The 14,294-nt window shown below is 41.7% G+C and overlaps 1 protein-coding gene across 1 annotated transcript in view; it reads right to left on the reverse strand.

Moving 5' to 3' along the window:
• PHACTR2 (phosphatase and actin regulator 2) overlaps positions 1 to 14,294 on the reverse strand; it is a 137,118-nt gene that overhangs the window by 42,699 nt on the left and 80,125 nt on the right. The window contains exon 2 of the mRNA XM_010575024.1: positions 3,946 to 4,113. Within this exon, the coding sequence (XP_010573326.1) occupies positions 3,946 to 4,113 (168 nt within the window). The remainder of the gene's footprint in view (positions 1 to 3,945; positions 4,114 to 14,294) is intronic.

Below are 14,294 nucleotides of genomic sequence, written 5' to 3' on the forward strand. Positions count from 1 at the left end.
CCCATCCCACTGGGTGTGGGGGGGAAGTGAATGAGCGGCTGCGTGGTGCTTAGTTGCTGGCTGGGGTTAAACCACGATAGGGTAAAACTCTCATATGAAATTTAGGGGGAAAATAATTTGTGAACCTTTCATTTGTTTTTAGACCTCTTAGAACTGATATTGTCCAGATTTACTTTCTTTTCATCTCCCCAGCCTAGAGAGCCAGTCTTGCTATTTTTGAGATGAAAGTCAAGATTTTCAGATATTACATAACTCCTAGAATTTCACTTTAAGTAAAAAAAAAAAAAGCACTAAATATTGTGATGGTTGACAAAATGCATGTAAACTGGGACATATGAATACAGGTCAATATATTGAATGTACAAAATAATACAAAAGTTTTGAAAACATGAAATTAATTCCCTATGTCACTACTTTTGTATAATTCCACCTAAATAAATCAAATTTTACAGTGTAGCAGGATGGATAAGCAGAACCTTACTAAAAATAGAGCATATGTACTCTTCAGAGAAAAAAAAAAATCAATCTACTGAATAATAAAAAAATATCAGAAGTTCCCAAACCTCCTCTATAACATCTTAAGTTCTGTTCACCAAGACACGCATTAAATTTTTCATATTTAATCTTCACAAACTATATAGGCAATGAAATACTGTAGTTTATATAATTCAGAGCATTAGAATGATGTGTTTTATTAGCTGTTTTACATTACGTTATTAAATACAATAGCAGTCTTTACTGTATAAAAGGCTGGTATGTACTACATGGCTATCCAGCAGGATGCTAGCTAAACCATGAAATAAAAAATGAACAGTTTTTCAGGATAATTTAAAAGTCTATATAGAAGATGGTATTTCTACATACACATACATTAAGCACTTAGTGAATCAACTGCATTAGTTGCTTTTTTTGCCATAAAGGACTATTAAATACAGAGTCTTGTGACTGGACTTAGAACAGGGACTTCAGTTAGTCAACTAAGTGTTATCTCCTCCTGCACTGCACTTTTCCCATCCGCTATACCATTTACAGAGACACTTCATTGTGCAGATAATTAACTTCCACTCTTCAATACATACTTATATATAACCATGTATTCAGTTGACCAAAAGAGCTCCCACTTACATGATCTATCGACTCTAGTGATCTTTCACCACCATCTCTATTCTTCTGCCAATTTGTAGTGCAAATTCTCCTAATTTTTATGGATTTCTGTTTGCACATCAGTGCTCTCCATTTTCAAGACAAGACTGATCACAAAATAAAGCTTTAACTTTGAAAAAAAGACACGGAGCTCTATTTAGTTTCCAGACCTGAAAGGCAGTGCTGCAAAACCACAGCTGAAATGAAAAATATCAGGTTGTCTGAATTTTAAGAAGTCATCCAAAAGAGTGCCTGTTTTTCGTCTCTGCTTCAGCGTGCTTTATTGCTAGTCTTCACAATGCTACAACACAAATCCAAGAGGTAACCTTTGCAGAAGAGTAAAAACTACTTCTTGCTATGTTTTGCTGGATTTGTTTTTAGCCGCATCAGGTTTGTGATCTGTTCATCACAAAACTAGTGCCAGTATGCAGGAGGCAGTGGAATTAAACAGACACAGCTGAGACAACTGGGAAGACAAATTATCACTTGAAAATTAGTTTTGAGGTAGCTAAGATGGACACTGCTTCCCAATAATTACCTCTTTCTTAAGAGTAATAAATACAGCTATGCATTGGGAGCACACAGTGGCAAAATCAGAGTCAGAACGTAAGATGTTTCACATACTCTGCTGTAATGTTAATAGTACCTTAGCTCTGATGGTCTAGGTATTTAAACGCAGCAAGGTTCAGTGATAGAAACAACAACCCTTATCACCAACTAGTGTAGCTGTATGGCACCTGAAAAAGGTATTTCATGACTCAACATTAGTCTATTTGTATCTATAGCATATTTTTAAAGCTTGATTTTCATTACAGTTCTGAGATTATTTAGTGTTTTCTTGTCCATTATATCTACTGTTAGGCATCTCCATTTTTCAGGTGCTCACCTTGAGATAAATTGTCCTGAATAACTCCATCTGAAGTCAGTGCCAATGGGAACCATGGGTTCTCCACACCCCTGAAAGGACTTGAGGGACCACACCATCATAAACAAGACAGGCAAATTAAGTACAAGCAAGTAACTGAGGAGGCACTTTTTGAAATGTTGACCTTAATTATTTTGTGCCAAATTTCCTCCTTTCATAAAAGAAATATGAACAAATGCTTTGCCTTGGTATTATAAGAATTGATGTGTCATGCTTGTTAAGACTGGATTGAGGTTCTCTAAAGAAAGACAGTACAACATAAGAAATACTGTATTTAACATTAATTTACCACATACTCATTTATACAAAATAACTGCAGAATGACACATGCCTTGTTATTTAATGGCATAACAATTTAACACATGCTAATATGTTGTGACAGTTTGGGGAACCTGTATACACAGCTTATGAATGGTGATTATTCTGAAGAATTCACTGCATATAAAAATCACATACCTGTCCAACAGCAGCCGCAGAACATTCAGGAGACAGTAACTAGAAATAACTTTGCTCTAGCAATGTGATAAAAGTACTGGGGAAGCTGAAGGAAACTGGAAGCAACAAAGGAGCTATCAGACTGAGAGGATTTTTTTGATTGCAGCAGTGGAAGAAATTGTGGGGGTTTTGTTGCAGGTTACCCAGGAAAATTAAAAAAAAAAAAGAAGAGAGAGACTGAGAGAAGGATCTGAAGACCTCTAAAAGATTGTCCAAAACTTCAGTTGGTATCTGGAGTGATGAAGACACCGGAGAAGATGACTTCTTTTTGCCTTTTGTGTTAATAAAGCATGTTTTAGAAGTTACACTGCAAAATCATAGAGTTCCTCACTGTAATTGGCAGGGGTTGCTATGGGTTTAAAATGTCAAGCAGTGTACTCTTAAGAGTTCAGGAGAGCCTACGGAAGACACATCAGGAGATTAGTAATGGTTTTATCACCTAGAGCCATGGAAGACAGCGGACAGTGGTAATGAATCTGAAGAGCTCATAGATGCTCACTGGACTCTTGAGTAGACTCAAGTTTAGAAAAGTACAACATCGAATGCCTGAATCCCAAAACAGAAGTTTGGGATTTTTCTGGAGAAAACTTGGCCAGAGCTGTGACACACACACACACACATATATGCAGGGTGGTACTCAGTTTCCTAAACGTGGGTGTCTACAGCCACTTGAGATGCCCCAGGGTTTTGGAGATGTCTGCATGGGGATGGTAAATATGATGCAGAACCTTCTGGGAGAGCAGCCAGGACACACCAGAGCATCTCAGGTGGCACCAAGCAACTGTGTTTAGCTAACTGAATCCCAGCCCTCAACATTCCCCTTTTTCAGAAGGAATAGAATTCAATCACAGCTTTTTATTTCAGACCATTCTTCAAGCCTTGCCAATGGGGGAGTGAAGGGGCAGAGCAGTCTGTATGAAGGCAGTGGTCAGAAAGGTGATCCTCATTCTTCTGCTTGGCATGGCCACGTCTGCTTCTCCCCTCTGAACAGACCAAAATTCTGTCCCCATGAAGGCAAGGCTTGTTTCATAATCAAAGTGACCGACATATTAGGAGGACATAGAGACATTTCCAACGTATTTGACGGTATGTAATATAGAGCCTAGTGTTTCTTAGTTAAAAAAAAGAGTACTGTCAACATAAAAAGAATATCATATATAATGTATAGTAAACAAACTGTGTATTTTTGGTGATAGGTGCAGAACAGAAGCTGAACAAGATTAGGTTTTTCCTTGCCAAGGATCAAACTGTTTTTCTGTATGTCAAATACTGTGCCTAAATAATCCCTGCCATCAAACAAGCTCCAAGAGCTTCTCAAATATTACACTGCGAAGCCATCACAGTTTTTTCTACTATTTGCCACCAAAGGGCCACAGACATACCTGCTGACGTTTCTCTGAATTTGTCACTAGTCTTCTTCTTCCGCCATTTCCAAGGTTTAAATATTTTGCCAATGGTGGAGAGTTTGCCCTTCCTCTTGAAGGGGGGAGTTTGGGATCCTGGGGCTGGTCCATCCGAGTTAGCGATCGAAGCCTTATCCAAACCATCAACTGTATAAACAAGAAAAGTAAAGGTAACTGAAGGATGGAAAACAAAATGGTACCCGACAGCTGAACCCCTCTACTATCAGATTGCAACAGGTTGTGTGTGGGTCCATGTGTTTTCTGTTCCAGAAGGCAGTCAAGGGGCATTTGATTGCAGCCCATGGTCACAAGCTAGTCCCCACCCCAGCTAGCCCTGGGCTTCACTGCTGCTCAGCACCTCAACTGCAGCAGACCAGAACTTGCTTCTCATGACACGCATCTGGCACATCTGCACAGTTCTGCGACTCTCCATCACTACTGGAGAATTTCTTTCAACATATATTTGGGTGACTTTTTCCCCCTATCCTTGGTAAAGCTGAATAACTAGCTGTCATCATATAGAAAACAAAACCCCTGCAATGTAAAAACATAAACTATTACTTTTGAGTGAAATGAATCCTTTCTTAAACAAGCTCTAAAGATAACTGTTCTGGCAGTGGAATGGAAAGAGGTCTGTTTGATATTCCTGGTAATTAGTCATTCACAGTGCTGCCTGCCATGAGTCAGGCTTCTTATTAACAAAACGTATTTAACAATAAGCTTTTGAGCCATAGCCAAAATTTAAAGAAGGATTACTTTTCTGCAAAAACATATTGAGTGATACGAAAGCCAATATTTATCATCAATGGCTGTAACATTGAGTTTTGTGAACCAAATTAAGACTTACTCCACAACATGCCGTAGCATACAGTTAAAATAAATTTCCCAGAAATTTCCCTGAGAAGTCTACTATTACTTATTTCTATTTAAGAACTGAGGTTTCTTAGAGCCTTCCATTTGTGGTCCTGCAAACACTTCAAATGAGCTTAATTTTATTCATGTGAGCAGCTTCACTGAAGTAACTGCGACTACTTACGTACATAAAATTAATCACAAGCTTAAATGTTTGCGGCATACGGGCTCTGTAATTGCTTTCATTCATCTAAACATTCTAATTATAACCAATTTGGAACAGAGCTGATGCCACTCTGAACAGTAATAATGATAATCATAGATCATTAAATCAGAAAGTGCTATTCAAAGAAGGAAATATCACTGTCCCCATTTTACAGATGGAAAATATGAGGTACAGAATTGTTAAGTGCTTAATTTTATGTTTGCCAAATGGCTTCTTGGAATCCTGGTCCTGTGTCCTAGCTGCTAAAAAGATATATATTCAGACACATAACATCATGGTGCAATCTTACTATTCTGTTTCTCAAACAAATGGCATTTAATGAGTCCTATATTCATCCTAGACTTTAGATTGATCCAGGATACTAAAAAAAAATAAAAAAAATCTTTTCTGTGAGAAAGCTGATGTAATGCAAACAGACTCCAAGAAACTTTACTTCCAATGTTTTGAAATAAAGTACTGGGAAAAAAGATCCACTGTATAACTTCATTGAAGTCTATGAAGTTAAGTTTGCCGACGACACCAAGCTGTGTAGTGCAGTTGACACGCTGGAGGGAAGGGATGCCATCCAGAGGGACCTGGACAGGCTTGAGAGGTGGGCCTATATGAACCTCATGAAGTTCAACAAGGCCAAGTGCAAGGTCCTGCCCATGGGTCAGGGCAATACCAAGCACAAATACAGGCTGGGCGATGAGTGGATTGAGAGCAGCCCTGAGGAGAAGGACTTGGGGCTGTTGGCTGATGAGAAGTTCAACATAACCCAGCAACGTGCATCTGCAGCCCAGAAAGCCAACTGTGTTCTGCGATGCATCAAAAGAAGTGTGACCAGCAGGTCGAGGGAGGTGATTCTGCCCCTCTACTCTGTTCTCATAAGACCCCACCTGGAGTGCTGTATTCAGCTCTGGGGACCCCAACATAAGAAGGTAATGGACCTGCTCAAGTGGGTCCAGAAGAGGGCCACGAAGATGGTAAGAGGGCTGGAGCACCTCTCCTATGAAGAGTTGGGGTTGTTCAGCCTGGAGAAGAGAAGGCTCTGGGGACACCTTACAGCAGCCTTCCAGTACCTAAAAGGGCCCTACAAGAAAGCTGGAGAGGGACTTTTTACAAGGGCACGTAGTGATAGGACAAGGGATAACGGCTTTAAACTGAAAGAGGGTAGATTTACATTAGATGCAAGGAAGAAGTTCTTTACTGTGAGGGTGGTGAGACACTGGAACAGGTTGCCCACAGAGGTTGTGGATGTCCCATCCCTGGCAGTGTTCAAGGCCAGGTTGGATGGGGCTTTGAGCAACCTGGTCTAGTGGAAGGGGTCCCTGCCTATGGCAGGGGGTTTGGAACTAGATGATCTTTAAGGTCCCTTCCAACCCAAACTATTCTATGATTCTAAAACCAGAGACAGATTTGTATGAAAATGATAGCATTTAAATCAATAAATCTGAGTGAGTTATGCCATAAAATGTCATAAATTCTGTACTGTCAGAGAGATGGAACAGAGAGGTGGAAAACATCTCCAGGATAAATTACTATTATTCAGATGCATTGGAATTTAAAGCTTTTAAGTGTTTTCCTTGGGTATTTTCTGGTCTGTAACACAGAGATAAGATGGAAGAAAGGCATGCAAACGGACTTTAAATGTAAAAAGCCAAGATTTTGGTAAGGACTCGGCTATGTCTGCCCCTTGCATGAGTACAAAACCCCAGCTTCCTCACTTGTGCACCCTAGGGTACAGGGTGATCTTTAGGGAGGTTTAAGCTGAGACTCCCTTAAAATGAACCAGCTGCCACCCTACAGACCCTGAGAAGCCGGGTGAGAGCTGGGGATGAGAAGACCACCAAAGGCAGTGAGCAGCTCTGCAGAAAGAGAGAGGCATGGGACAGCAGAAGGACCCCTTCGGGGGTGCCTTGCCTGGAATTAGGGATTGCACTTTTGTCCAGGCTTACAGACACTGCCTATGGAGTGCAATCCGCTATGGAATACAGAAGTATCTGCTGGAAACTGTGGATCTAAGGGAGAGTACATTTACTTGAAGGGTAGTTACAAAGATAAGAGAGCTAAATTTATCTTGGCAATTCCAGTTGATATAAGAAGGGGCAAGGGCCACAGCTTATGGCTGGGAAGAGACAGGCGAGATGTAAGGAAAACACTTCCAGAAGGTGGGTGGTGCAGCACTGGAGCAGGTCCTGGGAGGTTTTGGCAGCTCAGCCAGGCAAGCCAGGGCTGGCCTCACCTACTGTTGGTAATAGTCCTACTCTGAGTGAGGGACTGGGCTGAGTGACCTCCCGAGGACCCTTCCAGTCAAGATTCCCGTGGTGCTAAGGGATGTGGAAAGACACAGTTGCTCTGTGAAATCTGAGCTAGTAAATCCAAAGAATCAGAACTGAAGTGCTGAAGAAAAGACACTAGGATCTATTGGCTGAAGAGTTTTGTCCTGGGACGGGAGCCAAGCATTACCTCACTGGCAGAGGCAGTCCATCAGCTCATTAGAGTGAAAGGCTACCCGCCCCTTGGAGGCAGTGGGACAAAACCCATGTTCTCGTCCCGGACGGCTTAGAAAGGCTGGGTTATTGATGTGAAGAGCCTGCACCCTGGTGATAGACGGTGTGGTCTTTATAAACACTGGAACACAGATCTTTTCAAATCCTCCTGAGTTGTAGATACCAGTCTACTGCAGGCAACCACTTTCACAAAAGCCTCATCTAGATTTTTTCCTCCTGTGCCTACCAGCATGAATGGAGGAGGATTATGGCCAATAGCTCCCCACAGAGAAACATGGATTTGCATCAGTCCCTGCTCTGCCCTCTGCTGAAAATATTTAACTCTGAAATAATGATACTCATTCTAGCTGCTTCAAATGAGCTAACATATGAAAAAAGGAATCCAGTTAGTGGTGAATAATTCTATTTGTGAAGACTGCAACTTTTGAAAACAGGACTCAACATTAATTCCTTCTGACAATAAAAGATGAGGAGATGATTTATTAAATGAGTTCAACAAGTGCTCATAATTGGGAATTTACTAAACCATTGTCCTTGTACCTGTTCCTTCATTTGAAAAAAAGGACCCAAATATGTATCTGGAAAGGAGCAATGAGCATGGCCAAACATCATAGATTCATTTAAAAAATAATCTAAGATAAAGTAACATTTTTGGGAAAAAGGACTTATTCATATTCAAAAGCAATCATAAGGTACCACATTTGCCAATTAATAAACTGCCTAGAAAAAAAAAAAAACAATTTCAGCAATGACGTTCCAGAGCATTTCTGGAAAGATCTGTTCAAAAGCTATTACTCCTCATCTTTGCAACACTCAGCAGGAAATTGATGTTTAAGATTTACACTATTTGCTTTATAGGTCATGTACTACTTAAGAATAAAGTACTGTATTTTTCACCTCAGAGAGCTTATGTACCTTCTATTAGTCATTATAAATGTTAACCATATTCACTGAGATGAAAAGAAACATCTAAGCTTTCCAAGATTAGAGGAGCTTGGTCACTTGTGTTATTCTTTTATTTGTACATTGTCTTGAAGTCCTGCCTTCTTCCCACCATCTTCAAAAAGCCAGTGAGTCACTTCATTGCCTTCAATAAATACCATTAATAAGTTTGACATTAGGACTTTCGACTATACTACCTGCAGTTTATGTTATTATATTCCAGTCCTTTGCCCTAGGTGTAGATTCTACATCTGAAGGGTAAAAAGTGTACATAAGAAGGATAAGAAGTGAGTATATGAACCATGCATTTTGATGTCACGTGAAGACTAGATCTTGTTGTAAAAGACTAACAGCAACACTAACTGAGACACCGTGAAGCCAAATCATGCTGGCACAGGCCATGAGCTAGATGATGGATACAAAAAAGACAGCCTCTCCCCCAGCTTGTGGGAAGCCAGCAAAGATTAGATCAGCCTATGGATGACCTCGACTGTCCTATGAACACCCAAAGATGGAAATGCCTGAACACATCTTATCCTAGGAAGGCTACTTACAACGAGCAACGCTGATCTCTGTAGCTGCCTAGGAGACACTCTTCTGCTGTGAATAATCTCTAGAAATGTTGTGCAGCTGAAGCAGGCGTGTAAATTCGTCACAGTTTTCCCGGGACATGGTACACATCAGCACTGAGATGTTCATGTCAGCACTGACACACGCTAACACCTTCAGGTAAGAACTTACAACTAACTTTACAAAAGCAAAATGCCATGAAAAACCATCCATCAGATCGTTTCAAGCAAGTCTAATATAAATTCCTCTGAAGTAAAGAGCTGTGATGCTGCTGGTTCCAGGCCTTCCAATCCAGAATGCGGTAAGACCATTTTTTAAAAGCTTTGACTTAAAGAAAATTCATGATCAGAAAAAGAGGGGTACATTTATGCCATAAGTTGTTCTGTATTTTTACTTCTGTATATTTTCACTCTTGGCAGTGATAGTGGAAAGCCAGTAGAAGAACCTAACCTCACGACTGAATACTAGGAGTAATATAAGATATATGGGGGAAAAACCCACACCGTGACGTCCTTATGCTATTCTTTTTTCTAGTAGAAAAATATTTTAACAGTTAACAGATCAAAATTCCTTGCTTGTAGTTTACTACTAGTAATTTGAGTCACTGATGATAAAAAAAAAAGGTCAAACCTGAGTAATTAAGTAGCTAGCTACAGTAGGAGTATACTCAAAAGATTTTTCTGTAGAAGAATCCTTTACTGAAACTGAATAGTTTTAAGATTCTTTCTCATGTTCGTCCACATTTACATTTAGTTCCAACGAGAAAGAGTTTATTAGATAGAATTTGTTGTAATCTAGTAGGGAATGTCTTACAAAATTGCCGTTTAATAATTCTTATCTGGATGGTGTTTTCAGTGGAATTTTGTGTTGTGTGGCCAACAACAACACATGATATAAAGAACATGAATCATCTCAATTTAGTCTTTCAGGCACTCCACACTGATAACAAGTACACTGAAATAAATGCTAATAAGTAAAGTTTAATTAGTTTATTCTTGTCACAAAGACTCTTGAGATCCTGGAGTAAAAAGCATTTAGGGCTACATCCAAGAAAAGAAATAAGGCAGAATTTAGGTGCGTATGTTAAATGTTGTGTGACTGGGAGCCTGAGAAACTCTGACCAGATGCTCCCGGACTCTGCAGGTACAGATGCCATAATTCATGACATTAAAACTACCTGAAATCTCTCTGCTTCTCTGTACGTAAAACAGCATCCCATACTGGAGTTTCACAGCAGAGTGGCTTTGGTGATGAAGGCAGCCTGGGAAGTTTCTTCTCTGCACTTCCATCTGCTCATTCCTCACCCTAAAAAAATATGCCATCCCTTCAGTTGTAAAAATACAACTGTTCATTTGGCTTCATCGCAAGTAGATCTCTGAATGACCCAGACCAAAAATGCCTCCCCGCTTCCGCCCTCTTTCCCATTTTAAAAGGTTATTTTTAATCTGGGCCACTTCAGTGATTCAGTCTTCCGCACAATCCTACAAACACTTGAAGTGTCGGGGCTGGGCGAGGAGCAGGCTGTGGCACGGGGCAGGAGCCAGTGACTGGGCTGGAGAGGCAGCCTAAATCAGCCTCACAGCTGCAGCCAGGATACCAGGACACTCCAGCTACGACCCTGACAGCGCTACACAGCCTGGCACATACCACGTGCCCCAACCTGGATGAGTCCACAAAATAAGCATGCTTTTGCCTAAAGCATTCACAGGGTAGGTGGAAGACTTGGGTTCCTCCCCCTTCCCGAATAAAGTGTTGAAACCTACTATCCTTCACTTCCCAAAGAAGAACACCCTAACCAGGAGTGGGAGTCCTGGTCCTCTGCAGAAAGCAGTTCTGGGGCCATTCAGCCACGAGTAAGAGATGGAACAGCAAGGGAAATGTGACGCCGTACTCAGGTAGCTAAGTTCACTCATTTGCAAAGACAGGGGAATTCACATACATCATGGGTGATGCAATGAGTATAGGCCTTCCACAAGAAAAAGAGTCGCTGTACTTTAGATGAGAATGTACAATACCACTTGAATCTTTCTGATACTTAAAAAAAAAGTATTACAGGATTGCAATGCTATTAAACCTTCCGAATGAGTAGTCAGAAGCGGTTTTTCTTTCCTCTGTCTCTCTACTCCCCTCACCAGCACTGCTCTCCACAACTGATCTAATCTTGCTGGAGCCCTGGGATATATATTTAAGGGATTCTATCTCGGGGTTGTTAAGTACAAGATGGTACCAGCAGAGCGGCAAGTTGTCTTCTTTCCCCACCCCTCTGGGCGCTGCACCTTTCACATTGCAATCCCTTCTTCCACTCATCTCCCAAGACTCACCCAGCTGCACTGCACAGTGGCCAGACAAAGGAAAGGTCTGCCTCCAGCCTCTCCTCTTCTTCACCCCCCTGGGGAACACGATCAAGAGGGGAAAAGGCACAGAACCAAGTGCTCCAATGATGTCAAGGTACTAAGGCAGCACTGGCACCCAATGCTTTCAGTAGCATTGGGTATATTGCAGTATTACCACAGTATCACCACATCACCCTTAAAGTGTGTGAGGATAACCTTTTTGTTGGAATATAGGTGACTCAGGATATTGCTGCATCTAACCATAAATGAATTGAGAAATGCAACAGAAAATGCAATGGCCTCAGTTCAAAGCTACCTTATGTGTGGATTTGGGTCTCGATGATTTCTATGCTTATTAACTACCGGTTAGCTACTACAGTTATTTTTTTTCTTCCCCTCTCTGCACCCAGCTGCCCCGCAGGGATGTGCTGCAAAAGTCATCTTGGTTTATTGAGACCTCAAAACCTCTTCTGACAGTGTTATGATTTTCTATACAGTCATGCCAAAGGGCACAGAGTTGGAAGTCATGGATTCTATGCCAGAAAAATCAACATGTTTATGCAGCTGCATATTATCCCCATTTAGTGACAAGAACAATAAGTCATCAACTTGCTATAGAGTGTGGTAAGCTGCTTATTCCTGGAGCTTACTGGAAATACTCAAGACACTGCATGGTAAAATGTTTGACGTGGTGATTAAAAATTAGAAGTCATTCTGACACTATCAATGTCATTTTCAATAAATATCTCAAATTCTGTAATGTTATATCAATCTTTCCTGAGTAGAACCAGATGGAAAGATGGGTCTTTTTTCCTTCTCCCTTTTTATTTTCTGCTTGGAAGGGAAAAAATGCAACTAATCCCCAGTGGATAAACTGACAAACGGGAGAGCTATAATCTACCTCCAAGCAGCACAATGAATTGGCATCTGAATGCTTTTGCTTTGCCATACATCTGGAGTTTAACTTTGGGGAAACTCTGTCATGAGCTAATTGACTTGATTGTGTTTTAATTAAATGAAAGGAAAAAGCTGAAGTTCAAATGTAGGCGGCTGAATGGTAGTTTCCATATGGAACTGCCAATATTGCAAAATGTTAATTGGACCTCCTGCTGGCGATGAGCTAAACAGGCTGGGTAGCGGCTACTTCAGAGGGATGCTGGCTGCTGCCTTGAAACAGCCAGAGGGGATCTCCTGGGATAACCACGGCAGGAATGGATACGACTGCCTGAATGCCTCCAGGTTTCTGCAAGGATACACGCAAGAACGCCTTTCAGGTTGTCAGAGTCACGCGTGGACCGGCAGTGCCAAAGTCCAGAAAGGGCTTCAGGAGGCTGAACCCCGTAACTCCCGTCTCACCACAAGGAAAATGTTACCTCGCTGCAGGAAGTCAAACACTGCAAGGGGTGGAAAATTCAGCTTTGTTACCATCTGGAGACAAAAGGCCATACTCTGCTCTGCCCCTGTGATCAGTCCCTGCCTAAGCTCTGCAAAAAGCACAGGTGCTGTACGCAGGTACTTACAAGGAAAGCAGGGGGGCCTACGCTCCCCCTGGAAGCGACAGCACAGATGCCCAGGGCTCCACTTTTCAGACAAAAAGCCACGTGGCTCAGAGGGACACCCAGCCACACTGTTCTCTTCTATAGTGCGCAGAAGAGGAACATGAGCAAAGTCCCAAGCAATGGTGCTGCCTCCCACATGCATTTATTCTAGTTCTCGCTCTCTCACCTGTACACCTGGGATAAACTTGCGCAGAGCCTGGAAGAGCTTGTTTAGCTTTCTGTCTCTCAGGTAGGAAGCCCTCATCCTGCAAGGCACTGGTCCCCAGCAAGCGAGGAGGGGACCTTACCTTGGCTTCCTACTACCTTACACAAGAAACAGTAAATAAAACAGTGTTAACTATAGGACTTGAGATGTGCTTGCTGCTTCACTGGGGTAAAGCACAAAGGATCTCTTTGCTTTAGGGTTACCTTAAGTGCTGCTCTTTTTTCTGGTCACAATAACCACATCAGCTTAAGAGCTGTTGGTTGTTTTGTTGAGTTACAGGCTATCACACTATGACGTTATCTACCACTGGTCATCTCTTGCTAATGCAGCCCAAATGCTGATAACGCACTTGTAACATGCAGCGTCCGAGTTACTTCACGGTATAGTTTTCACTCCCATTGGGTTAATGCTACAGAAAAAAAGCAAAGTTATGGTTGTAGGGCACTCTGTAGTGATACTGGAAATACCACAGGCAATACAGCTAGTCAGGGCTACCCAGCCTAACCAAATCACACTTCTCATGCAGGAACCTGTGCAGAGCTCTTCTGCTACACCTACACTGCCATGTGAGCTGGGGGGGCCTACACTGCATTAAGCGCTGCAGTTATACCTCTATGATCACACCACCTCTCTTCTCATCTGTTTCTTGTGTCAAAACACCCTAGGGGTTTGCTTAAGGTCTGAATAAAAACAAGGACCTGACCTTATGCTTGCAATATGCCCACAAGCATGTGTTTGCAAATTAATTATTTACATTTTAGCATCATGCAGTCCTTACTAGAACACCTGCACAACTTCCTCCTCCTCTTCAACAAAATGTTTAACTTCCATCCTTTCAGCTTCCTATGAAAGGAATAAGCAAATGCTTAGCAATCCCTTTATACAGGTTTGAAAGCGATCTGGCCAAAAATCTTGATATCTCCTCTCTGAGCTGAGCACAGCTGGCTCCAACTAGAAGAAAAGGGATCATGGGTTTAATGCAGGCTGCTTATTCCTTTTTTCTCAACCCTAATACTTGAGCGAAAAGCAGCAAATAGAAAACTTCCATTCAGTTACATTTTCCAGATATCTGAAACATCAGGTCAAAGGTCAAATTCTGGATCCAAGCAACTTCTCCACAAAAACGGGGGGGGGGGGGGGGGGGGGGGG

Source organism: Haliaeetus leucocephalus, unplaced genomic scaffold (assembly GCF_000737465.1).
Source record: "Haliaeetus leucocephalus isolate CR32 unplaced genomic scaffold, Haliaeetus_leucocephalus-4.0 Scaffold450, whole genome shotgun sequence".
Classification (NCBI taxonomy): Eukaryota; Metazoa; Chordata; class Aves; order Accipitriformes; family Accipitridae; genus Haliaeetus; species Haliaeetus leucocephalus.